This window comes from Salvelinus fontinalis, chromosome 9, assembly GCF_029448725.1.
Source record: "Salvelinus fontinalis isolate EN_2023a chromosome 9, ASM2944872v1, whole genome shotgun sequence".
NCBI lineage: Eukaryota > Metazoa > Chordata > Actinopteri > Salmoniformes > Salmonidae > Salvelinus > Salvelinus fontinalis.
Window position 1 is genome coordinate 31,188,461 of NC_074673.1, and position 27,916 is coordinate 31,216,376.

The 27,916-nt window shown below is 45.9% G+C and overlaps 1 protein-coding gene across 1 annotated transcript in view; it reads right to left on the reverse strand.

The window, feature by feature from the left end:
- Positions 1-27,614, reverse strand: part of LOC129862419 (semaphorin-3ab-like) — a 55,239-nt gene extending 27,625 nt beyond the window's left edge. Inside the window, exon 1 of the mRNA XM_055934083.1 lies at positions 26,786-27,614. Within this exon, the coding sequence (XP_055790058.1) occupies positions 26,786-26,891 (106 nt within the window). The 5' untranslated portion in view covers positions 26,892-27,614. The remainder of the gene's footprint in view (positions 1-26,785) is intronic.
- Between the last annotated feature and the right edge of the window lie 302 nt (positions 27,615-27,916).

Sequence of the window (27,916 nt, forward strand, 5' to 3'; positions counted from 1 at the left end):
ATCACATCACGCGCATGAGCGGTGTGGATGCAATGATTGAATAACATGTATGTGTACATTTATTTTGCAACGCTCGCACGCGTAACGTGAGTGGTGTGGTCAGCCTGTTCGTGTGCAGTTGGTTGTTAGCTAAAGGTATATTTAAGTACAGTAATAAGGCATGAGAACTCAGGGATTGTCATGTGATAGCTCTCGACCAAGGGCTGCTCTTAGGTCCGAGGCAAAGCCAAGGGTAATTCCCAGGTTCTAGGGCCTTATATATATTTTATAAAACAATAATTCACAGGTTCGAGGAGCTTATTGCTTTTATAAAACGGTTGCCAACATATTTAAAAAAGAAGAACGACACGTTTTACTTAAAAAACGTTATTTTACCGATTACATTTGTTTTATTTCATCCTTCCACCAGACAATAGAGTCCGGGGAAACATTATTTGTTATTTCTGAGCTTCTTAAGTTGCTAACCAAACAGGCTGGTCGTTAATTTTACTGCAGTGGTTAAAATCAGGGTCACACAGAGTGTTGCTGTCACGTTCGTCTGAAGGGTGGAAATGACCGGACCAAGGTGCAGCGTGGTGAGGGTACATTTTCCTTTAATTATGTAAATGTCGCCAACAAAACAAGAAACAAAGAAATGACCGTGAAGCTTACTAGGGCTATAGTGCCACTAACAAAGATAACTACTGTAACGGTCCTGACCTGTTTTATGTTGTTTTTGTATGTGTTTATGGTCAGGGCGTGTATTTTGGGTGGGCAGTCTATGTTTTGTATTTCTAGGTTGGGTTTTTGTGTTCGGCCTGGTATGATTCTCAATTAGAGACAGGTGTGTATCGTTTGTCTCTAATTGAGAGTCATACTAAGGCAGCCAGGGTTTCACTGGGGTTTTGTGGGTGTTTGTTCCTGTGTCCTCACAGGACGGTTGAAGGTTAGTCACGTTTGTTGTTTTGTAGTTTTGTAGTGTCTTGTTTTGCTGTTTTCATTAAAAGATGGCTTATTTCCCTCAATCCGCATCTTGGTCCTATCCATGCTCCTCCTCGTTTGAGGAGGAGAACAACATTGACTGCCTTTACAGAAACACCCACCACAACAGGACCAAGCGGATTGAGGAGAGAGAAAAGGAACTACAGCAATGGGGAAAAGAGGAATGGACTTGGGAGGAGATTCTGGACGGAGAAGGACCCTGGGCAGAGCCAGAGGAGTGTCGCCGCCCCAAAGTGGAGCTGGAGGCAGCAAAAGCGGAGAGGAGGTTTTATGAGGCAAAAGCAAGGCAGAGCGGCTGGAAGCCCGAGAGGCTCACCCAAAAATTTCTTGGGGGGGGGCTAAAGGGGAGTGTGGCGAAGCCGGGTTGGATACCTGAGCCAACTCCCCGGGCTTGCCGTGGAGTAAGAGGGCGTCGTACTGGTCAGACACCGTGTTATGCGGTAAAGCGCACGGTGTCCCCAGTACGCGTGCTTAGCCCAGTGCGGGCTATTCCACCTTGCCGCACTGGGAGGGCTAGGTTGGGCATCGAGCCGAGTGCCATGAAGCCGGCCCAACGTATCTGGTCTTCAGTACGTCTCCTCGGGCCGGCGTACATGGCACCAGCCTTACAGGTGGTGTCCCCGGTTCGCCTGCATAGCCCAGTGCGGGCTATTCCACCTCGCCGCACTGGCAGGGCTACGGGGACCATTCGACCTGGTAAGGTTGGGGAGCCTCGGTGCTCAAGAGCACGTGTCCTCCTTCACGGTCCGGTATATCCGGCGCCACCTTCCCACCCCAGCTCAGTACCACCAGTGCCTACACCACGCACCAGGCTTCCAGTGCATCTCCAGAGCCCTGTTCCTCTTGACCTGCCAGAGCCGTCCTGCCATGACCTGCCAGAGCCGTCCAGCCAGGACCTGCCAGAGCCGTCCAGCCAGGACCTGCCAGAGCCGTCCAGCCAGGACCTGCCAGAGCCGTCCAGCCAGGACCTGCCAGAGCCGTCCAGCCAGGACCTGCCAGAGCCGTCCAGCCAGGATCTGCCAGAGCCGTCCAGCCAGGACCTGCCGGAGTCCCTCAGCCAGGACCTGCCGGAGTCCCTACGCCCGGACCGGTCGGAGTCCCTACGCCCGGACCTGCCGGAGTCCCTACGCCCGGACCTGCCGGAGTCCCTACGCCCGGACCTGCCGGAGTCCCTACGCCCGGACCTGCCGGAGTCCCTCAGCCCGGACCTGCCGGAGTCCCTCAGCCCGGACCTGCCGGAGTCCCTCAGCCCGGACCTGCCGGAGTCCCTACGCCCGGACCTGCCGGAGTCCCTACGCCCGGACCTGCCGGAGTCCCTACGCCCGGACCTGCCGGAGTCCCTCAGCCAGGACCTGCCGGAGTCCCTCAGCCAGGACCTGCCGCCCCTTATCCCGGTGCTGCCCCTTATCCCGGTGCTGCCCCTTATCCCGGTGCTGCCCCTTATCCCGGTGTTGCCCCTTATCCCGGTGCTGCCCCTTCATTTAGGTGGTGTTAGTGGGAGGGTGGTCATTGGGAGGGGGGTAAAGAGGCGGGGATTGATTATGGTGGGGTGGGGACCTCGCCTCGTTTGAGGAGGAGAACAACATTGACTGCCTTTACAACTACCCACAAAAACAAAGGAAAAAAGGCTGACTAAGTATGATTCCCAATCAGAGACAACGATAGACAGCTGTCCCTGATTGAGAACCATACCCGGCCAAAACATAGAAACACACAACATAGAATGCCCACCCCAAATCACACCCTGACCTAACCAAATAGAGAAATAAAACGGCTCTCTAAGGTCAGGGCGTGACAGTACCCCCCCCCAAAGGTGCGGACTCCCGGCAGCAAACCTGAACCTATAGGGGAGGGTCCGGGCGGGCATCTACCCTCGGTGGCGGCTCCGGCTCGGGACGTAGCCCTCGCTCCAACTCTGGCTCCCCCCACTTAGGTGGCGCCTCTGGTGCGGGGACCCTCGCCACAGGCCCCGGACTGGTGACCCTCGCTGCAGGCTCCGGAGCGGGGACCCTCGTTGCAGGCCCCGGACTGGGTACCCTTGTTGCAGGCATGGACTGGGGACTCTCTTTGCAGGCCCCGGACTGGGGACCCTCGTTGCAGTCCCCGTACTGGGGACCGTCGCTGGAGGCCCCGGACTGGGGACCGTCGCTGGAGATTCCGGACTGGGGACCGTCGCTGGAGGCTCGGAACTGGGGACCGTCGCTGGAGGCTCCGGACTGGGGACCGTCGCTGGAGGCTACGGACTGGGGACCCTCGTTGCAGTCCCCGGACTGGGGAGCCTCGTTGCAGTCCCCGGACTGGGGACCCTCGTTGCAGTCCCCGGACTGGGGACCCTCGTTGCAGTCCCCGGACTGGGGACCGTTGCTGGAGGCTACGGACTGGGGATCGTTGCTGGAGGCTCTGGACTGGGGACCGTCGCTGGAGGCCCCGGATTGACCCGTGGAGCAGGCACAGGATGAACCGGGCTGTGGGGGAGCACTGGAGATCTGGTGCTTCTCCTTGGCACCACTCTTCCACTAGGGGCAACAGTGGATTCAAACTTGCAACTGGACGGAGATTTTTTCTTCAACGAGTCGGACGCCAAGGATTTACTGCTGCTCCCGGAACAGGCCCAAGTTCCCGTCATTCGCATGAAGAAGACACGCCGATACAGGGGATGCCTGTCCGGTTGCCTTGTGAGAATTTTTTGGCAAGTGTGTAACCCGCATCTACCATCCGTCCTATTGGCCAACGTGGAATCATTGGAGAATAAACTGGATGAGCTCCGTTCATGACTATCCTCCCAATGGGACGTAAAAAATGGGACATTTCACCTAGTCGTGGCTGAATGACGACATGGATAATATATAATTGGGTTTTCCATTTATCTAGTATTGAGGAAGTCTCCAGGTTTTGCTTGCCTGAGGTAGAGTATCTCATTAAAGGCTGTAGACAAAACTATTTACAAAGAGTTTCCATCTATATTTTTCATAGCTGTCTTCTACCACCACAAACTGATGCTGGCACTAAAGACTGCACTTAACGAGCGGTATAAGGCCATAACCAAAAAAGAACATACTCATCCAGAAAGTTATTTGAGGAAAAGTGAAAGTCACCCAGTAAAATACTGCTTGCGAAAAAGTCTAAAAGTATTTGGTTGTAAATATACTTAATAATCAAAAGTAAAATAATTAATCATTTCAAATTCCTTGTATTTAAAATGTATGGATAGCCAGGGACACACTTCAACACTCAGACATTACTTACAAAATATGCATTTTGTGTTTAGTGAGTCCGCCAGATCATAGGCAGTAGGGGCGACCACTTGTTCTCTTCATAAATGTAACAATTTTCCTGTCCTGCTCAGCACCCAAAATGTAACAAGTACTTTGGGTTGTCAGGGAAGATGTATTGAGTAAAAATACAATATTTTCTTTAGGAATGTAGTGAAGTAAAAGTAAAAGTAGTCAAAAATATAAATAGCAAAGTACAGATACCCCATTACACTAGTTAAAAAGTACTTTAAAGTATTTTGACTTAAGTACTTTACACCACTGGCCCTGACCAACTACCACGTGTCTTCACTGACATTTTCAACCTGTCCCTGAACAAGTCTGCAATACCTACATGTTTCAAGCAGACCACCATAGACCCTGTGCCCAAGAACTCCAAGGTAACCTGCCTAAATGACTACTAATCCGTAGCACTCGCGTCTGTAGCCATGAAGTGCTTTGAAAGTCTGGTCATGGCTCATATCAACACCATTATCCCAGAAACCCTAGACCTACCCAAATTTGCATAGCGCCCAAACAGATCTACAGATGACGCAATCTCTATTGCACTCCACACTGCTCTTTCCCACCTGGACAAAAGGAACACCTACGTGAGAATGCTCTTCATTGACAACAGCTCAGTGTTCAACACCATAGTGTACTCAAAGCTCCTCACTAAGCTAAGGATCCTGGAACTTAACACCTCCCTCTGCAACTGGATCCTGAACTTCCTGACCGGCCGCCCCCAGGTGGTAAGGGTAGGTAACAACACAACAACACATAACAACACCCCCGTCCTTAACACGGGGGCCCCTCAGGGGTGAATGCTTAGTCCCCTGCTTTGCTCCCTGTTCATCCATGACTGTGTGGCCAAGCACGACTCCAATACCATCATTAATCCGTGGGGCGACGCACAATTGGCATAGCGTCGTCCGGGTTAGGGAGGGTTTGGCCGGTAGGGATATCCTTGTCTCAGTATGTAAAATGTAATGAAATGTAAAAAAATGTAATAAAATGTATGCACTCTACTATAAGTCGCTCTGGATAAGAGCGTCTGCTAAAAAAAAAAAAAAAAAGAAAAGTTTGCCGACGACACAACGGTGATAGGCCTGATCACCAACAACGATGAGACAGCCTATAGGGAGGAGGTCAGAGACCCGACAGTATGGTGCCAGGACAACAACCTCTCCCTCAACGTGATCAAGACAAAGGAGAAGATTGTGGACTACAGGAAAAGGAGTGCCGAGCACACCCCCATTCTCATTGACGAGGCTGTAGTGGATTACGTTGAGAGCTTCAAGTTCCTTGGTGTCCACATCACCAACAAACTATCATGGTCCAAACACACCCAGACAGTCGTGAAGAGGGCACAACAACGCCTATTTCCCCTCAGGAGACTGAAAAGACTTGGCATGTGTCCTCAGATCCTCAAAAGCTTCTACAACTACACCATCGAGAATATGCTGACTGGTTGCATCAACGCCTGGTATGGCAACTTCACAGGTTCCGACCGCAAGGCACTACAGAGGGTAGTGCGTACTGCCCAGTACATCACTGGGGCCAAGCTTCCTGCCATCCAGGACCTCTATACCAGGCAGTGTCAGAGGAAGGCCCTAGAAATGGCCAAAGACTCCAGCCACCCTATTCATTGACTGTTCTCTCTGCTACGGTACAGCAAGCGGTACTGGAGCGCGTTGTCTAAGTCGAAAAGGCTTCTTAATAGTTTTTACCCCCAAGCCATAAGACTGCTGAACATCTAATCAAACAGCTAATCTGTTTATTATCTGTGCATAGTCACTTTACCCTTACCTACAATAACCTTGATTAACCTGTACCCCCGTACATTGACTCGGCACCAGTACCCCGTATATAGTCTCGTTATTTTAATTTTAATGTTGTTCTTTGATTTATTTATTTTTATTTTTTATTAACTATTTTTTTTCTTAAAACAACATTGTTGATTTAGGGCTTGTAAGTAAGTATTTTATTTTATTTGATAGCTATTGAGGATAGCTAGGCAAACGTTACATGTCTTTTATATCCATTATAATATATATAATGAATTCATTTTATAAATTGATTGGCTGGGCTGTGGGACAGTGGATGCGCATTGATAAATCTAATGGAACTGTTAACAGGCACTACCCGTGGAATGCGGGGATTGTGGTGCTATAACTCCCTGCTTTCAACCAATCATCATCCAGAATCCAAACATGCCATTTTATAATGCTTTGTAATAAATTGAAACGTTCATTAGTGACTGGGTCCTGATTGCCACATGATGTTTGTAGAATGGATTATCTGTCTTTCTTTCTTGGAATAAATAACTGTGTACATCATTAATGTTTCATCAGGGAAAAAGCCCCACTATCTGAAGTGTCTTTTGTTTGTTTGTCAGGGGAGGAAAAAGGGAGAGAAGAGGGGAAATAAGAGTAAATGGACATGCAGTACAAACAAAGGCAATGGAAGGGAAAATGTGTGAACAGAAGAGAAAGATGGGAGTGACAGAGTAAGATAGTGAGGGAGGGGGAGAAAGAAAGAGAGAGGGGAATAATGAAAGAGAGAGGGAGAGAGACCTGCTGCTTGTAGTTAGAAACAGATTCCCTCAAGTGCCCTCAATTCTGCTCTGTCACAAACACACCACCGCTCCCACACACCCTCTCCCACACACCCTCTCCCACACACAGCCCAGCACTATTCCCCTCAGCCGCACAGACACACACATGCATGCACACACACAAACACACACACACACACACACACGCAAACATATAAACACACATGCATGCACGCACAAACAAACGCACAAACACAAACACAAACAGAATCCAAACAACCCGTTTCGTAATGCTTTGTAATAAATTGAAACTTTCATTACTGACTGGGTCCTGATTGCCACATGATGTATGTAGTATGTATTATCTATTTCTCAATCTTTCTTGGAAAAAATAACTGTGTACATCATTAATGTTTCATCATGGAAAATGCCCCACTATCTGAAGTGAGTTTATTTGTCAGAAGCCCTGAGAGGGAGGGGAGAGGGAGGAGAATGGAAGTGAGACAAGGGAGGAAAAAGGGAGAGAAGTGGGGAAATAAAGAGAAGGAAGAGATGGACATGGGTTACAAAAAAAGGCAATGGAAGGGAAAATGTGCAAATTAAAGAAAAAGATGAGTGACAGAGTAAGAGAAGGAGGAAGGGGGAGAAAGAAAGAGAGAGAGAGAGACCTCCTGCTTGTAGTTAGAAACAGATTCCCTCAAGTGCCCTCAATTCTGCTCTGTGACAAACACACCAGAGCTCCCACACACCCTCTCCCACACACCCTCTCCCACACACCCTCTCCCACACACCCTCTCCCACACACCCTCCACCACACACCCTCTCCCACACAGCCCAGCACAATATCCTCAGCCGCACACACACATGCACACACACACACACACACACACACACACACACACACACACACACACACACACACACACACACACACACACACACACACACACACACACACACACACACAAACACACAAACAGAATCCAAACAACCCGTTTTATAATGGTTAGTAATAAATTGAAACTTTCATTCGTGACTGGGCCCTGAATGCCACACGTACAGTTGAAGTCGGAAGTTTACATACACCTTAGCCAAATACATTTAAACTCAGTTTTCCATAATTCTTGATATTTAATCCTAGTAAGAATTCCCTGTTTTAGGTCAGTTAGGATCACCACTTTATTTTAAGAATGTGAAATGTCAGAATAATAGTAGAGAGAATGATTAACCGTTTTTTACAATCACTTTGGGACTAATTTCGGAAACTTGATTTCATTTTTCCAAACTCTAGACACAAAACTCACAACCAATGATCAAAATGCAAATTTTTCAAAATTCTAACACTTTTTCCAATTGCTTGGATACAATACACATGAACCTAAGATCATTGAACTAAAATCCCCTGTTCAAAATAACACAAATTAACATCAAAGTATTACCATTTCAAAATGCAATTCACACATTACATCTGAGATGACTGTCTATTAATTTCATTACAATAATCTAACTATCAATTGATACAACTGCTCAAAACGATATGTAACTGTTGCGTTACTCTTAATGCATAGTTTTATGGAAACTGACAAACAATATTCCATGTTTAGATCATGAAAGTTTCAGGATAACGAGATCCATTGACACCAATTACCGTGGAATATGAACCAATTAGACTACATTATCTATGGATGTAATATTTCATCATCATTCTTTATCAGACACAGTTTCCATGGTCCAACGTACCACTTTTTCAGACCATGTTTTCAGATTTGACATTACTGTACACTCACCGGCCACTTTATTAGGTACACCTATCTAGTACTGGGTAGGACCCCCCTTTGCCTCCACAACAGCCTGAATTATTCATGGCGTTGTACGTTAAGAGATGCCATTCTGCACACCACTGTTTTAAACAGGTGTTATTTGAGCATGTGTGGCCTTTCTGTTAGCTTGAATGAGTCTGGACATTCTCCTCTGACCTCTCTCATTAACAAGGTGTTTTTGCCCACAGAAATGCCGCTCACTGAATGTGTTTTGTTTATCGCACCATTCTCTGTAAACTCTAAAACTGTAGTGTGTAAAAATCCCAGGAGGGCAGCTGTTTCTGAGATGCTGGAATCACTATGTTGTAACGATTTTCGTCGTCAGATGAAGAGTAGTCGGACCAAAGCGCAGCGTGGTAAGTGTTCATGTTCATTTATTAAAAACAGAACACTAACAAAAATAACAACGAGAACGAAACGAAACGAAACAAAACAGTCCTGTCTGGTACAGACACAAAGACAGAAAACAACTACCCACAAAACACAGGTGGGAAAAGGGTACCTAAGTATGGTTCTCAATCAGAGACAACGATAGACAGCTGCCTCTGATTGAGAACCACACCCAGCCAAACACACAGAAATAGAAAACATAGAACACAAAACATAGAATGCCCACCCCAACTCACGCCCTGACCAAACTAAAATAGAGACATAAAAAAGGAACTAAGGTCAGGAAGTGACACATGTGTGGCATCAACAATCATACCACGTTCAAAGTTGCTTAGATTACTCATCTTGCCTGTTCTAATGTTTGGTTGAACAACATCTAAACCTCTCTACTTTATATACTCTATATATTGAGTTGCAGGCAGCCACATGATTCGCTGTTCGAATGTAACCTTCCTTGATGAGCTAAATCAGGTCTGTAGAGCTGATGGCATGACCTCTGTCATTGTGTGGGAGAATGTCAGGTTCCACCATGCTCAAATGGTGCAAGCATGGTTTCAGGCCCAACCACAATTTACCACCCTGTACTTAACCCCATACTCTCCTTTCCTTTTTTTTGCACATGGAGGTGGAATGTATATGATAGGTGCCCTCACGAACAAGCCGCTCTTCTCCAGACCATGGATGACGCATGCAATGACATCACGGCAGACCAGTGTCAGGACTGGATTTGCCATGCCCGAAGATTCTTCCCAAGATGTTTGGCTAATGAAAACATCCATTGTGATGAAGGATGAGAACCTATGGCCAAATCCACAAGACAGGTTTGAGGGAAATATAGAAGTACAGTAATCAATCCTTTGTTTTGCTTTTTACAGTAAGCCAGGTGAGGAACACTGCAGTTGACGTTTTACTGTAGTTTTCTTCTTTTTTTGTAGCTTTTGTACTACAATATTTAACGATTATACGAACAACTACACAGTGAAACTATCGCTATCTTGTGTGTGGGTGATCTAAATGAATGGTTCTATGGTATTTCATGATAAATAAGTTATTTGAACCAATGAATCTGCAAGTGCAAGGTTTCTTTAAAGATATGAATGCACAATGCAATGTATTGAACATTGGACAGCCTGTGTTACAAATGATGACCGTTTTGAGTTTTGTGTCTAGAGTTTTGAAGAATGACCACAAGGTTCTGAAATTTTGGCCAAAGTTACTGTAAAAAAACTGTATTTTAGCTTTTATTTATTTCATCACATTCCCAGTGGGTCAGAAGTTTACATACACTTAATTAGTATTTGGTAGCATTGCCTTTAAATTGTTTAACTTGGGTCAAACGTTTTGGGTAGCCTTCCACAAGCTTCCCACAAAAAAAGTTGGGTAGATTTTGGCCCATTCCTCCTGACAGAGCTGGTGTAACTGAGTCAGGTTTGTAGGCCTCCTTGCTTGCACAAGCTTTTTCAGTTCTGTCTACACATCTTCTATAGAATTGAGGTCAGGGCTTTGTGATGGCCACTCCAATACCTTGACCTTGTTGTACTTAAGCCATTTTGCCTCAACTTTGGAAGTATGCTTGGGGTCATTGTCCATTTGGAAGACCCATTTGCGACCAAGCTTTAACTTCCTGATTGATGTCTTGAGATGTTGCTTCAATATATCCACATGATTTTCCTCCCTCATGATGTCATCTATTTTATTAAGTGCACCAGTCCCTCCTGCAGCAAAGCACCCCCACAACATGATGCTGCCACCCCCGTGCTTCACAGTTGGGATGGTGTTCTTCGGCTTGCAAGCCTCCCTCTTTTTCCTCTTAACATGACGGTCATTATGGCCAAACGGTTCTATTTTTGTTTCATCAGACCAGAGGACATTTCTCGAAAAAGAACGATCTTTGTTCCCATGTGCAGTTGCAAACCATAGTCTGGCTTTTTTATGGCGGTTTTGGAGCAGTGGCTTCTTCCTTGCTGAGCGGCCTTTCAGGTATTGTCGATATAGGACTCGTTTTACTGTGGATATAGATACTTTTGTACCTGTTTCCTCCAGCATCTTCACAAGGTCCTTTGCTGTTGTTCTGGGATTGATTTGCACTTTTCTCACCAAAGTACGTTCATCTCTAGGCGACGGAATGAGTCTCCTTCCTAAGCGGTATGATGGCTGCGTGGTTCCATGGTGTTTGTACTTGCGTACTATTGTTTGTACAGATAAACGTGGTACCTTCAGGCATTTGGAAATTGCTCCCAAGGATGAACCAGGCTTGTGGAGGTTTACAATTTTTATTCTGAGGTCTTGACTGATTTCTTTTGATTTTCCCATGATGTCAAGCAAAGAGGCACTGAGTATGAAGGTATGCCTTGAAATACATCCACAGGCACATCTCCAATTGACTCAAATGATGTCAATTAGCCTATCAGAAGCTTCTAAAGCCATGACATAATTTTCTGGAATTTGCCAAGCTGTTTAAGGCACAGTCAGCTTAGTGTATGTAAACTTCTGACCCACTGGAATTGTGATACAGTGAATTATAATTGAAATAATCTGTCTGTAAACAATTGTTGGAAAAATTACTTGTATCATGCACAAAGTATATGTCCTAACCGACTTGCCAAAACGATAGTTTATTAACAAGAAATTTGTGGAGTGGTTGAAAAATAAGTTTTAATGAATCCAACCTAAGTAGATGTAAACTTCTGACTTCAACTGTATGTAGTATGTAAACTCAGCAAAAAAAGAAACGTCCTATCACTGTCAACTGCGTTTATTTTCATGCAAACTTCACGTGTAAATATTTGTATGAACATAACAAGGGGGGATCAAAATCAAAAGTAACAGTCAGTGTCTGGTGTGGCCACCAGCTGCATTAAGTACTGCAGTGCATCTCCTCCTCATGGACTGCACCAGATTTGCCAGTTCTGGCTGTGAGATGTTACCCCACTCTTCCACCTGCAAGTTCCCGGACATTTCTGGGGGGAATGGCCCTAGCCCTCACCCTCTGATCCAACAGGTCCTAGACGTGCTCAATGGGATTGAGATCCGGGCTCTTCGCTGGCCATAGCCGAACGCTGACATTCCTGTCTTGCAGGGAATCACGCACAGAATGAGCAGAATGGCTTGTGGCATTGTCATGCTGGAGGATGACGTCATGATGAGCCAGCAGGAAGGGTACCACATGAGGGAAGAGGATGTCTTCCATGTAACGCACAGCGTTGAGATTGCCTGAAATGACAACAAGCTCAGTCCGATGATGCTGTGACACACCGCCCCAGACAATGACGGACCCTCCACCTCCAAATCAATCCCGCTCCAGAGTATAGGCCTCGGTGTAATGCTCATTCCTTTGACGAGAAACGCGAATCCGACCATCACCCCTGGTGAGACAAAACCGTGACTTGTCAGTGAAGAGCACTTTTTGCCAGTCCTGTCTGGTCCAGCAAAGGTGTATTTGTGCCCATAGTGGGTTTGTGCCCGTTGTTGCCGGTGATGTCTGGTGAGGACCTGCCTTACAAAAGGCCTACATGCCCTCAGTCCAGCCTCTCTCAGCCTATTGCGGACAGTCAGAGCACTGATGGAGGGATTGTGCATTCCTGGTGTAACTCGGGAAGTTGTTGTTGCCATCCTGTACCTGTCCCACAGGTGTGATTTTCGGATGTACCAATCCTGTGCAGGTGTTGTCCACTGCGAGGATGATCAGCTGTCCGTCCTGTGTCCCTTTAGCGCTGTCTTAGGCATCACACAGTACAGACATTGCAATTTATTGCCCTGGCCATATCTGTAGTCCTCATGCCTCAATGCAGCATGCTTAAAGCACGTTGACGCAGATGAGCAGGGACCCTGGGCATCTTTCTTTTGGTGTTTTTCAGAGTCAGTAGAAAGGCCTCTTTAGTGTCCTAAGTTTTCATAACTGTGACCTTAATTGCCTACCGTCTGTAAGCTGTTTGTGTCTTAACGACAGTTCCACGGGTGCATGTTCATAAATTATTTATGGTACATTGAACAAGCATGGGAAACAGTGTTTAAACCCTTTACAATGAAGATCTGGGAAGTTAATTGGATTTTTACAAATTATCTTTGAAAGACAGGGTCCTGAAAAAGGGACGCTTCTTTTTGCTGAGTTTTTTATCTTTCTTTCTTTCTTGTAAAAAATAACTGTGTACATCATTAATGTTTCATCAGGGAAAATGCCCCAATCTCTGAAGTGAGTTTTTATGTCTGAAGCCCTGAGAGGGAGGGAAGAGGGAGGAGAATGGAAGTGAGACAAGGGAGGAAAAAGGGAGAGAAGTGGGGAAAATAAGAGAAGGGAGAGATGGACATGGATTACAAAAAAAGGCAATGGAAGGGAAAATGTGTGAATGAAAGAAAAAGATGAGTGACAGAGTAAGAGGAGGAAGGGGGAGAAAGAAGAAGATGAGTGACAGAGTAAGAGAGGGAGGGAGGGGGAGAAAGAAAAAGATTAGTGACATAGTAATAGAGGGAGGGAGGGGGAGAAAGAAAAAGATGAGTGACAGAGTAAGAGAGGGAGGGAGGGGGAGAAAGAAAAAGATGAGTGACAGAGTAAGATAGGGAGGGAGGGGGAGAAAGAAAAAGAGGGAGAGAGAGACCTCCTGCTTGTAGCTAGAAACAATTTCCCTCAAGTGCCCTCAATTCTCACAAACACAAACACCAGAGCTCCCACACACCCTCCCACACACACAGCCCAGCACTATTCCCCTCAGGCGCACACACACACACGCAGTCACCTGAACAAACAACGAGACAGGTGTGTGTTACTGTAAATCTACTGTATATGCTATCCACCATGTGAAAAGGAAACAGTTAAATTGCCGAGAGCCCAGTTTGCTTGTCGTATAAACAGTCGTGTGTCAGACATATAGGAAGCCAGTCTGGAAATCACCATAGCTGTGTTCTAATACTCATACTAACCGTACTATTTGTGAGTAAATTGAGTATATATCATGCTTATTCATCATAGTTAGTATGCCAAAGTTCCCGGATGTCATACTACATTCGCCAAAATACGAAGTATACAAGCATTAGACACTATTTCTCTGCTTTTAGGGCCCATAATGCAATCCTTCAGAAAATCTGGGTGGCTTCACAACCTTTTAAGATTTGAATAAAATTGAGGAAAATATGCACGAGAGCCCATACAAATCAATTGCTTTAACTAATGACAAATGTTAAGATAATGTTGAGAAATGTAACAAAGTAATGACTTTTCAAATAAGGTACCTTACACGTTATGTTGGCTGACAATTTGTTAGCTATGCTATCCTTACGAACCACATAGCATGTCGTTACAGCAGTATGTACCAGTATGTTAGCTAGCTACCTAATGTTAGTTGGCTACTAATACATCGAACTTGCCAGTATATTAACTATATGCTAACTAACTACCCAATGTTTATTGACTAGATTTTTCCTGTCATTCTTAGTTTAGCTAACTAGTATAGTTGTTGTGCATTCTCAATGGACATTCGGGTGCGTTCGTAAATTCCCTCTGGCTCTCTGCTCCAATTTCAGAGCACACTTGTCTGAGTGTACCAGAGCTCAGAATAACTGAGCAATTTATGAACACTCAACACCAGTGTTAGTAAACGTCAGCATTAAAGCGTAATTAAATTGTGGTCAGCAGCACAGTCACTAACGCTCTGGATAACTTGAAAACAGCCTAACCAGCTCTGCTAGGGCAAGTAAAATGGTCAGTTTGAGGTGTTCTCTCATTTGTGTCTGGAAGTAGCTAGACAGTTAACTTGTGTGCTTGACTGCCGTTTTGAAGTCGGAACACTTGGATCAACCCTACTCCTCGGCCAGAATGTCCAGTGATACTGCCTGGCAGTGTGCGCTCTGAATTTACAAAAGGACAATCTGACAACGCTCTGAATTTACAAACGACCAGAACATGCTCTGAACGCACTCCAGATTGAATTTAATAACACACCCAAAGTTGTAAAATGTCTAGCTACTAATTTGTCATGCTAACAAGCTAGCAATAGTTTGCATAGCAACAGCATCAACTTCTGGGAGACAGGCGAAGCATTAGTATGCTCAACTGAAAGGATACCGTTCGTTTACAGTATACTAAAATGAACTAATAGTATATACCCATTAAGTATGTAGAATACAGTACATTAGTATGGGTATTCGAACACAGCTCTAGTCAACACCACACACAGCTCAGGTGAGTGTGTGTTTGTGTGGGAATAGCGTCCATAGAAACCATCCATTCACCGGAATATTGTGAGATTATACAAATAAACGGATACATTGACACACTCACATGGTCAAGCTCATGTGGATGCACACAAAAACTTTGTGCACACAAAAACCACTATTTTAATAATCAAATAAGTGAAATCAGCCATGTTAGAGACTCCTAGCCCTACTATTCACCCCCTATATGCATATGGGTTACTCCTTTCTCCCTCTTTCTCTCTCACCCTGTTAGGATACGGCTGTATTTTATTACAATGGATCTTAGGTGGAGGGAGTGAGAGTCGAAAGCAGAGAGCAAGGGCGAGGGCAAATGGAGGCTAAAAACCAACAGTCTTATGTGAGACTGATGAACTATTTTACCCTACATTCTTTCTCTTTCACACTCACTCTTTCTGGGCTGGAGGGCATAGGGAGTGTTACTTAGTGTTGCCATAGAAAATGTCAGAAACACATCTAAACAAAACATGAGCCAGTAGTGTATGGAGTTCTATATCTCAAGGCTTTGTTCCTATAGGTCCGTTTATATCCGCATGGCTGACAGTCCGCTCGGTGACAACAGATAAAGCATATCCTGATCATTTCAACATACAGACTCCAGAGCCATACTCTATGCATCAGTTTTGAGGAGTTGCTGAGGTAACTTTGGTCAACTCTTGAGTTCAACACGGGACAACCGGTACTACAAAAGTGGCTCCCCTTTTAGCTAGGTACATTTCTATGTCAACTAATCCTTCAGAACTAACCTGCTTTTTGTAAAAACATTAAAATGTTAAAACAGCTATCACATTACCAGTGGTGACCTGTCATTCAGGGTAGAACCTGTTTTGAGCCCCAATTTCTTTGCAACACACACGTTCAAAAGTTTGGGGTCACTTAGAAATGTCCTTGTTTTCCATGAAAACATACATGAAATGAGTTGCAAAATGAATAGGAATGTCACACTGGTGTAAAGGATTTGGAGTCAGGCACAGGAATACATCTGGGTTTTTAATACACCCAAAATAAACATATACAAAACACTGGGATGTACCCTAACAAAAGAACGAGGGTAAACCTCATAGAACGACACGGGACGAGACCCGTAATATATAATGCTTCAAAACACGCAGCACAGGCTGAGCCAACGCATAGGTACTCACACAACCAACGGCCATGGGAACAATAATCGATAATTGCCTGTTGTGCAAGTTATTTTTGCATTTATATGTGTCACATATCAGTTTGAAAAAAATAATATATATATCATTGAGTTAATAAAGCCGCATACAAACAGCCAGTTTCAAAATGCAGGTGTTTCAGCCTAACTCAGTGCTTTCTGTTGCGGTGGGGCAGGCCAGCAGAAAATAGGAGCATTGCACCATGATAGGCTCAGCATTGCACCGTGATTGGCTCAGTGTTCTGTCACTCATGGGGACACTACATCACACACCTTTAGTAAGGGTAGACATCAAGAATGTGAGCCCTTTGGGTTCTGCCATAGACTTAGATTGGAAGTGCCCTTCCAAGAAGACTCAAGGTCATTGGCCACAATTACGTTATATCTACAGTGGCTTTGATTGGACTGATCATGTCATCTGTTGTCATCAAGTTGTCATGAAGCCTGAGCTCGAATGTGTAGCGAACTGATGCTGGCTGGTTTCAGAAAACCCTGAGTAGATATGGTTTCCTTCGTAGTATACCCTTCAGGTTGTCTTGCTGTTTTTTGGGAGGGGGGGAGTATAGTCAATATCACATTAGTCACTCTCCACAACACCACACACAGACATATTTCAGCATGTCATCTGTCTCTGTGGGATGCTGATGGGTAAAGCTTAGATAAATAACTACATAATTGTCTGAATATGTAAATAAAAATAATAATAAAATAAAAAACTATGAAGGTGATGAGAGAAGTTCCCATTAACACAACTGGAGATTTCACACAATCACAACAAATTCTTGTCTGCATGGTTGGGATGTGTAGAGAAGCATGCCCATGTAATACAGTTCCACCCCCACTCCAGTGTTTGTGTGATACTGACCTATGGAGAACCTCTCTGTCTCACACACACAGAGAGAAACCAAACCCTGGTCTCTAGATTCTCTACATACTTATGGACTAAACATTTTAAAAGAACCTTCCTCATTCCATGCCCTAATTAAAAGTCTATTCACACCCAGGCAAACCCAGAGGATAACATGACAACAATAGGATTTGCATGACCTCAGGAGAGTAGAGAGATGGATAGAGAGAAAGAGGGAGAGATTTTTTTTCTTTTTGCAATTCAGTGGCTTTTGTTTTTGTGGGGTTAGACCTTGGCTGGTGTTGTTCAGTGGTTTATTGTTTTAAACATCGGCTTTTGTTTTTGTGGGGTTAGACCTTGGCTGGTGCCTGCTGTATGAGAGTATATGTGTTGTGAATATGTGTGTGCGTGAGTGGTTATGTTACGTGAGTGTACTTGTGTGTGTGTGTGTGTGTGTGTGTGTATGTGTGTGTGTGTGGGGGGGGGGGGGGGGGGGGGGGCTCTTGGATGCGGGTATCAAAAGAGTGGACAGGTCTGACAGAGACAGAGCTCCTGGAAGTTCCCTCACCGGCCATTAAACTAAAGTACCCTTTCTTTCACTCTCCTTCCCTCTCATTTCTTCTCCTTCAAACTCTTTCGTTTTCTCTTCCTCTAGTTCCCGGACACTTAACAATACCCCCCCCCCCCCCCCCCCCCCCACACTTCTCCTGGCTAGGACACATGCATGACATACTGTACAGCTAAATTCAAGTTCCTATGTCCCTGGCAGTGTACAGAACCCATCAAAACCACACCTCAGATGAGCAGAATCACATCTTTCTCTATCCTGTTCCTCTGTTACCCTTTCGTGCTGTAGTCCTATAGTCATGTTGTTGTTACAGTTGGACCTGGAGGGATAATGCTTTGGTAAGCAGGCTATTGTTAACATCCCACCACGCTCCCCATCCCCTTCCCTGTCGCCCTGTCCTACGGCCCTCTGCAGTTGGGGTTAGGATGTGAGGGAGGTAGTTGGGGGTTAACAGTGGATCCCCCCCCCCATGTGTCTGCCCTGCTGTGGTAATGTTTGTGTGTGTGTGTGTTTGTTTGCTTGTGTGTGTGTGTGTGGGGGGGGGGGGGTTATGTGTATGCGTGTGTGTACGTGTGCTGAGTGCCACCTGTAGGGATCAGGGTCCCTACACTTGCCGGACCTGTCGGTCACAGAGAACAGACCTTGGCAACAACCAACCCCACACACAGAAGCCACAGACACACACACCTCACATCTCACTCCACAAATGTTTAGCAATGTCAAACATTAATTTACCTTATATCCACAGCTGTATGTAAGCCTATATTCATAATTGAAAACTCAGAATGAATATCATTAACAGAGACTCTCTCTACCCTGATCTTTGTGCAGGTCTGCTGTATGTGTGTTGTTCCATCCAAGTACAGTAGTTCGGCTGTGTTGTGTATGTGTAGTGCTGTGGTCTAATAGAGAAATCACAGAGGGCGTGATATAGAGATGACTGATACACACACACAGGTATCATTATCTACTGATGGCCAACGTGTGTGAGAGTGTGTGTGTGTGTGTGTGTGTGTGTGTGTGTGTGAAAGAGAGAGTGCATGTGTATGTGTGTGTCTGTGTGAGTGTGTTCGTATGCGCGTGTATAATTATGATTGTGGTGGTGCTGAGAAAGAAATGTCTCTGTTTGAGAGAGCCATCTGTTGAGACAGACTCACACCATTCATCCTCAACGTAATTACCATGCAGGGAACGACAGAGCGGAAAAACGGCAACCAGGAATATGAGAGGGAGAGAAGGATAGACAGATTAACGATACTTCACTTAATCACTGGCAAGTCACTCTGGTATGTCTCTTCATTAACAAACTGAAAACAGTAGACAGCAGAAAATATTGTACACTCATACATATTGCTGAGTCAAAGATACTTTGTGATTCCAATGACAGATTGAATCCTTGGTTTTCTTCTGAGTTATCTGAGCTCATTCAGATGAGAAATCAGGCCTAGGCCAAAGCAAGGAAAACTGACTCTGTAGTGGACTAGCAATCTTTCAGACGAGAAACAGATGTACTATCTTGATTAGGAAAGCTAAATCAAGCTACTTTTTAAGCTCTATCCCTTACTCCGCTGGTGATCCTTCTGAGTTTTGGAAACAGTAAATGCACTGAAGAGTACAAATTGCTCTTCTTCCCAAGCAAGTTCTGTCTGACTGGCATCATAACTGAGTAGAATGGGATAAGTGATGCTTTCAATCATCATGTTATCTCTGCAGGCTTTTTACTTGAGAGAAACGGTGGTGTAGTTGACCCTGGTCAGCTCTTCTCTGCGCCAGCCTCTAGCTGACTCAATGGTTAACTTCTTGCAACTATAGGGGGTGCTGTTTCGCATTAGCATAATTTGCTCTACAGATTAAAGTGCCTAGTACTCAATTCTTGCTCGTACAATATGCATTGTATTATTATTATTGGATAGAAAACACTCTCTAGTTTCTATAGCCGTTGGAATTTTGTCTCTGAGTGAAACAGAACTCCTTCTACAGCACTTTTCATGATAGGGAGTCAGATTTCAAACATTTTGGCCACTGATCTGGAGTCAGTTTAAAGCTCACTGTAAATGCTATGGAGAAACAGACACTGCTTACGTCTTCCCCTGGGTGTCAGTGCGTGATGACGCTTTGAATGGAGTCGATTGCGCAATCAGGGGCTGAATAAAACACTAAATACCGGAAGTAACTTCCTTTGGCTGCCTGCGCGTGGCGCGCTAAGGACATCCGACTCGCCTCCTTCCAAGCGTTAGTTTAGCCAGTAATATTTCTCCGGTCATATTTTTACTCGTTATAGGTGTTAACAGCATCATAAGGTAGTTAATTTGAACCGTTTTATAGCAATTTATATCCGTTTAGTGCGATTTTGAGGCATTTCTATGTGATGCTCTTTGAAGAGCCGGGCACGTTTCGGGGTCCGGGTCGAACGTTAGTGGGCATTTCGACAGACAAGAGGACATCTTTCGACCAAAAGAAGATTAGACCCAAGAAAGGATTCATTGCCCAAGATTCTGATGGAAGATCGCCTCATAGTAAGAAATATTTAATATGATAAATCGTTGTTCTGTAGAAAAATGTTATACGCACGTTCCGCCATTTTGTTAGGTATAGCTTTGCTTGGCGCAACCTGTATTGAAAAGTAAGGATAATTTAAAAAATTTAATTCCGCGATTGTATTAAGAATTAAATTGTCTATCAATCGCTGTCCACCCTATATTTTTTAGTCAAGTTTATGAGTATTTATGTATAAGACTAGATCACTGTCTAATATGGTGCACGACATTTTCTGACCAGCTGGGCTACTTTTGTCATTGTCTAACCATGATTTTGGTGGCTAAATATGCACATTTTCGAACAAACTCTATATGTATGTTGTAATATGATGTTACAGGAGTGTCATCTGAAGAATTCTGAGAAGGTTAGTGAAAAAATTAATATAGTTTGGCAATGATAACGATATCGCTCTCTTTGGCTTGAATCAGTGCTCGGGTAACGTTTGCATATGTGGTATGCTAATATAACGATTTATTGTGTTTTCGCCGTAAAACACTTAGAAAATCTGAAATGTTGTCTGAATTCACAAGATCTGTGTCTTTCCATTGCTATGTGCTGTGTATTTTTAAGAAATGTTTTATGATGAGTAAATTGGTAATATAAGTTGCTCTCTGTAGTAATTCTAGTCGCTTTGGTGAGATTTGTGATGGTGGCTGCAATGACAAACTATGATTTATACCTGAAATATGCACATTTTTCTAACAAACCCTATCCTATACCATTAATATGTTATCAGACTGTCATCTGATGAGGTTTTTTCTTGGTTAGTGGCTATCAATATCTTAGTTTAGCCAAATTGGTGATAGCTACTGGTGTTGAGAAAAAATGGTGGACAAAGAAAAATGGTGTCTTTTGCTAACGTGTTTAGCTAATAGATTTACATATTGTGTCTTCCCTGTAAAACATTTTAAAAATCTGAAATGGTGGCTTTATTCACAAGATCTGTATCTTTCATTAGGTTTCTTGGACTTGTGATTGAATGATATTTAGATGCTACTATTTAATTGTGACGCTATGCTAGCGATGCTAATCAGTGTGGAGGGGGGGTGCTCCCGGACCCGGGGTAGAGGCTCGTGAAAGGTTAACCCATCAACTTCTAGTGAATCTTTGTTTTAATTTGAACAATTTACTATCTGTGGTGCTAGATGCCTTGATTAAGATTGATGTAAGAAATCCACTGGGGCTGATATGCTTGATCCATTTTTGCTGCAGCTCTCTGCTCACCTGCTTGCTGAATCATTAACCCATATTTTTATCCTGACCATTATATCTGGTACTGTCACGTTCCTGACCTGTTTTCCTTTGTTATGTATTTGTTTTAGTTGGTCAGGGCGTGAGTTGGGTGGGTTGGTCTAGGTTTGTTTTTCTATGTTGGGATTTTTGTGTTTGGCCTGGTATGATTCTCAATCAGAGACAGGTGTGTATCGTTTGTCCCTGACTGAGAGTCATACTAAGGCAGCCAGGGTTTCACTGGTGTTTTGTGGGTGTTTGTTCCTGTGGAGGTTTTGTTGCCACACAGGACGGTTTTGGTTTTGTCACGTTGGTTGTTTTTGTATTTTGTATTGTTTTGTTGACTTTCATTAAAAGAATGAACACTAACCACTCTGCGTTTTGGTCCACACCTTCTGTCAGCGAGGACAGCCTTAACAGAAACACCCACCACAAGAGGACCAAGCGGAGTGGAGAAGGGCAGCGACAGCAGCAGAGACACACAGAGGAATGGACATGGGAAGACGTCTTGAACGGCAAGGGTTGCTACACATGGGAGGAGATCCTGGCTGGAAAGGATCGCCTCCCATGGGAACAGCTGGAGGCAGTGAGGAGAGCAGAGGCAACCGGAGAGAGGAACTGAAGGTATGAGGGTACGCGGCTAGCACGGAAGCCCGAGAGGCTCACCCAAACATTTCTTGGGGGGGGGGGCTAAAGGGGAGTGTGGCGAAGCCGGGTTGGATACCTGAGCCAACTCCCCGGGCTTACCGTGGAGTGAGAGGGCGTCGTACTGGTCAGACACCGTGTTATGCGGTAAAGCGCACGGTGTCCCCAGTACGCGTGCTTAGCCCAGTGCGGGCTATTCCACCTTGCCGCACTGGGAGGGCTAGGTTGGGCATCGAGCCGGATGTCATGAAGCCGGCCCAACGTATCTGGCCTCCAGTACGTCTCCTCGGGCCGGCGTACATGGCACCAGCCTTACAGGTGGTGTCCCCGGTTCGCCTGCAAAGCCCAGTGCGGGCTATTCCACCTCGCCGCACTGGCAGGGCTACGGGGACCATTCAACCTGGTAAGGTTGGAGAGGCTCGGTGCTCAAGAGCGCGTGTCCTCCTTCACGGTCCGGTATATCCGGCGCCACCTTCCCGCCCCAGCCCAGTACCACCAGTGCCTACACCACGCACCAGGCTTCCAGTGCATCGCCAGAGCCCTGTTCCTCCTCCCCGCACTCGCCCTGAGGTACGTGCCCTCAGCCCGGTACCTCCAGTTCCGGCACCACGCATCAGGCCTATAGTGCGTCTCAGCCGGCCAGAGTCTGCCGTCTGCCCAGCGGTGCCTGAACTGCCCGTCTGCCCAGCGGCGCCTGAACTGCCCGTCTGCCCAGCATGGTCTGAACTGTCTGCCTGCCCAGCGCTGCCCGTCTGTCCCGAGCCTTCAGAGCCGTCCAGCCAGGACCAGCCAGAGCCGTCCAGCGAGGACCAGCCAGAGCCGTCCAGCCAGGACCAGCCAGAGCCGTCCAGCCAGGACCAGCCAGAGCCGTCCAGCCAGGACCAGCCAGAGCCGTCCAGCCAGGACCAGCTAGAGTCGTCCAGCCAGGACCAGCCAGAGTCGTCCAGCCAGGACCAGCCAGAGTCGTCCAGCCAGGACCAGCCAGAGTCGTCCAGCCAGGACCAGCCAGAGTCGTCCAGCCAGGACCAGCCAGAGCCGTCCAGCCAGGACCAGCCAGAGTCCCTCGGCCAGGACCAGCCAGAGTCCCTCGGCCAGGACCTGCCAGAGTCCCTCGGCCAGGACCTGCCAGAGTCCCTCGGCCAGGACCTGCCAGAGTCCCTCGGCCAGGACCTGCCAGAGTCCCTCGGCCAGGACCTGCCAGAGTCCCTCGGCCAGGACCTGCCAGAGTCCCTCGGCCAGGACCTGCCAGAGTCCCTCGGCCAGGACCTGCCAGAGTCCCTCGGCCAGGACCTGCCAGAGTCTCTCGGCCCGGAGCTGCAGTCCCTCGGCCGGGACCTGCCAGAGTCCCTCGGCCGGGACCTGCCAGAGTCCCTCGGCCGGGACCTGCCAGAGTCCCTCGGCCGGGACCTGCCAGAGTCCCTCGGCCGGGACCTGCCAGAGTCCCTCGGCCGGGACCTGCCAGAGTCCCTCGGCCGGGACCTGCCAGAGACCCTCGGCCCGGAGCTGCAGTCCCTCGGCCGGGACCTGCCAGAGTCCCTCGGCCGGGACCTGCCAGAGTCCCTCGGCCGGGACCTGCCAGAGTCCCTCGGCCGGGACCTGCCAGAGTCCCTCGGCCGGGACCTGCCAGAGTCCCTCGGCCGGGACCTGCCAGAGTCCCTCGGCCCGGAGCTGCAGTCCCTCGGCCGGGACCTGCCAGAGTCCCTCGGCCGGGACCTGCCAGAGTCCCTCGGCCCGGAGCTGCCGCCCCTTATCCCGGTGCTGCCCCTTCATTTAGGTGGGTTTAGTTGGAGGGTGGTCATTCGGAGGGGGATACGGAAGCGGGGAGTGACTATGGTGGGTTGGGGACCTCGCCCAGCGCCAGAGCCGCCACCGTGGACAGACGCCCACCCAGACCCTCCCCTAGACTTTGTGCTGGTGCGCCCGGAGTTCGCACCTTAAGGGGGGGGGGGTTCTGTCACGTTCCTGACCTGTTTTCCTTTGTTATGTATTTGTTTTAGTTGGTCAGGGCGTGAGTTGGGTGGGTTGGTCTAGGTTTGTTTTTCTATGTTGGGATTTTTGTGTTTGGCCTGGTATGATTCTCAATCAGAGACAGGTGTGTATCGTTTGTCCCTGATTGAGAGTCATACTAAGGCAGCCAGGGTTTCACTGGTGTTTTGTGGGTGTTTGTTCCTATGGAGGTTTTGTTGCCACACAGGACGGTTTTGGTTTTGTCACGTTGGTTGTTTTTGTATTTTGTATTGTTTTGTTGACTTTCATTAAAAGAATGAACACTAACCACTCTGCGTTTTGGTCCACACCTTCTGTCAGCGAGGACAGCCTTAACAGGTACTATCCTCAAGGTTTGGAAGGCGGCCCATGTATTCCCCTTTTACAAAGGTGGTAACCCTTGTGACCTAAATAATTATTGGCCTATTTCTAAACTATCTTGCCTAGCTAAAATATTAGAGTCCTTGATTAAATCTCTGCTAAGATCTTTTTTGTCTTTGAAATGTATTCTAAATGTACATCAGTCTGGTTTTAGAACAGGTCATAGCAATATCTCTACTGCATCCCTAGTTATAAATGGTGTTAAATCAGGTTTCCTGGATATTACTAGAATTACTAGAACCCGCAGGGGTCGATTAACAATATCGACTTGTCTGTAAAAAACCTCCTCTTGTATGACAATGATACTGTTGTGTATGCTATTGCCCCCACTGTTGACTAGGCTCTATCTGAACTACAGTCTGCCTTCATTGTAATACAGCAAAACTTTATTGACCTGGAATTAGTACTGAATTTGGGTAGAACTAAGTATATGTTGTTCTCTAGAGAGCATAAAAATAAGTCTGATGATTTAAGCATATGTACTTTGGATGGTGTTCATGTAAATCGTGTCCCTGCTTACAAATATCTGTGCATCTGGATAGATGAAAAGCTGTCTTTTAAAAAGTATATTAATGAGTTAGTTAACAAGCTGAGAATAAAAATGGGTTTCTTCTATAGAAATAGGTCCTGCCTCTCGCTAAATAGTAGAATGCAGATTATTCAGTTGACGTTCCTATCGGTCCTAGACTATTGCGACATCATCTATACGAACTCAGCTGCCGCTTCATTAAAGCCGTTAGATGCAGTTTATCATAGCACACTGCAATTACAATTTTTTGAAGATCTGCGGACCTATGCCAAATCTTTTCAGTCTCCTGAGGGGGATAAGGTGTTGTCGTGCCCTCTTCACAACTGTCTTGGTGTGTTTGGACCATGATAGCTTGTTCGTGATGTGGACACCAAGGAACTTGAAACTCTCAACCTGCTCCACTACAGCCCCGTCGATGTTAATGGGGGCATATTCGGCCCTCCTTTTCCTATAGTCCACAATCATCTCCTTGGTCTTGCTCATATTAAATGTGAGGTTGTTGTCCTGGCACCACACTACCAGGTCTCTGACCTCCTCCCTATAGACTGTTTCATCGTTGTCGGTGATCAGGCCTACCACTGTTGTGTCGTCAGGAAACGTAATGATGGTGTTGGAGTCGTGCTTGGTCACTCGGTCGTGGGTAAACAGGGAGTACACTAAGTACGCACCCCTGTTGAAGATCAGCGCCTCTAGGGCAATTCAGAAACCTGATTGAGGACCTTATTACCGATGAATGTGTTCGTTTTTTTATGATTGTGTTTTTCTTTCTGCTTGCGTTTAGTACTTTCTGTAATTTATATAAGTCATGTATTATCTGTAAAAGAGACCTTGGTCTCAGTATGACTCTCTGATAAAATAAAGGTTAAATAAAAAATATATAATTCTAGAGCTTTCTAGAACTTTCTATGAAATTAGAGAACTTTCGTTTCCACCTGACCCATGACAACACAGTGGAAATAGTATAAAATCCATTCCAGTGTATAGTTTTCTAGAGATGGATATCAGAACAGATCTATGTATCTCACAGAGCTGGTCACAGTGTATGTTCAGTAAATATCTAACAGATTCGATCTAGCGTGATCTAACAGATTCTTACATATTCACTCTGATACATATCTACTCTGATCTGAAGGACTCAGTAATTATATTTTGTAACAGATCCTACTACGTTCATGTCTTTGATCAGCCATATGGTACATGGAATTCTGAGGAAGAAAGTGTGTACCTATGTACATCAAACATATCTCAGATGCAGAGTACATAGGCTATCAATGTGATTTCTTTTCAATCCCATGCATATGGCAGACACATATCTTCCATTCTCAGTAAAACATTTAATTAATGCTGAAAATGTGCTGTATAAAGCCAAATACATAAAACCTTTTAAAAGCAACCAAACAACATCATGGAAATATGGGTTGCACTTTATGTTGACACACACTTTCGCAGAAATGCCATATCACAGTCAATCTTTAGTAGTTAAGTGAATCAGTTCTTTCTCAACACAAACAGACACAGGCACCAGCAGAAACCTCTATCCCTGCTAGATATGCATACAGACAAGTATGAATATAGAGCAGCTGGTAAGAACAGAGTAAGCATAGATGATTCTTCTTTTAAGATAGCATTAGAGTAATAGTATAAAGAGGGAAGAAATATGGTACAGTAAGTGTCAAGGTAAATGAATAAGACTCACCTTTATAAGAGAGTTTTAGACGGGGCATATTGCTCTTCGTCTTCTGTGCTCCAGAAATAACCACCATCCCACACAGCAACACCACCATGCCCCAGAAAGAGGCCATGATCCTGGGGAGAGAGAGGCCAGACAGGTCGCTGAAGAACTAGTCCTCCGGAACACAGAATAGATGTCAGCAGAACCAGGATCAGTCCCAGATCAGGGGTAGAGTTTCCAGAAAATAAAAAAGTATTGAAATACTGTCAAACAGAAGTCTGTTCAGTCCATTAATTTAGCAAAACTGGACCAGAACCTGTCCTACGTTCAGGGGTTATGGGTCAGGGTTTCCAGAGACACAGAACCTGAAAATGGAGTAGGGGTATGGGTCAGTGCTATAAACAGCCAGTCTACGCAAGCCAAACGGAACCGAGACAAACCGAACTAAGTGGAACTGAACCGAGCTGAACCGGACCCACACAGCAGACTCATATCACCTCAATGTTGGAGGTCAGAGGCAAGGGGAGTCCCACCATACCGATCCCGGGGAGAGTGAGGGGAGCTGGGCTAGAGACCAGTCTACGTGGGTCTCTGCTCCAGCAATTCTCTAGTGTTGACTCTCTATTTGTTTCTCTATTTTCTCTCTTCCAGCATGCCCTCAATTAAAACTCTGTCTTTAGTTAGTAAAGACAAACAGGTCCAGTATGTTCCAGCTCCTAATCCAGTTAGCTTGGGAAACAGTCTTCACTGAGACACTCTATGTCCTCAACATAGCCCAGCTCAGCCTAGCCCTGTCCACACTACCCACTGCACACAGAGCAACTGAGAACAGCTGAGGGAGCCAGCACAGCCAGAGAGAAGGGGGTGGAGGGAGTGGAGACGGGTAAGAGAAAGAGCACAGGGACGTGTGAGAGAGCTGTGAGAGTGAAAAAGTGAGGAGGAGGGAGAGAGAGAAAGAGAGAGAGAGAGATAGAGAGTGAGTGAGTGAGAGAAGGAAGGCAGAGAGAGTAGTAGAGATAAGTGCGGTAAGTGAATGTTGTACTGTAAGTGAATCCTGTAACAGAGAGGTTGTGACTGTTTTTTTTCTACACTGAGCTCTACTGTTCTACCTCAAAATTCCCTATTCCTCTACCCTTGACCTCCTCTATTGTCCTT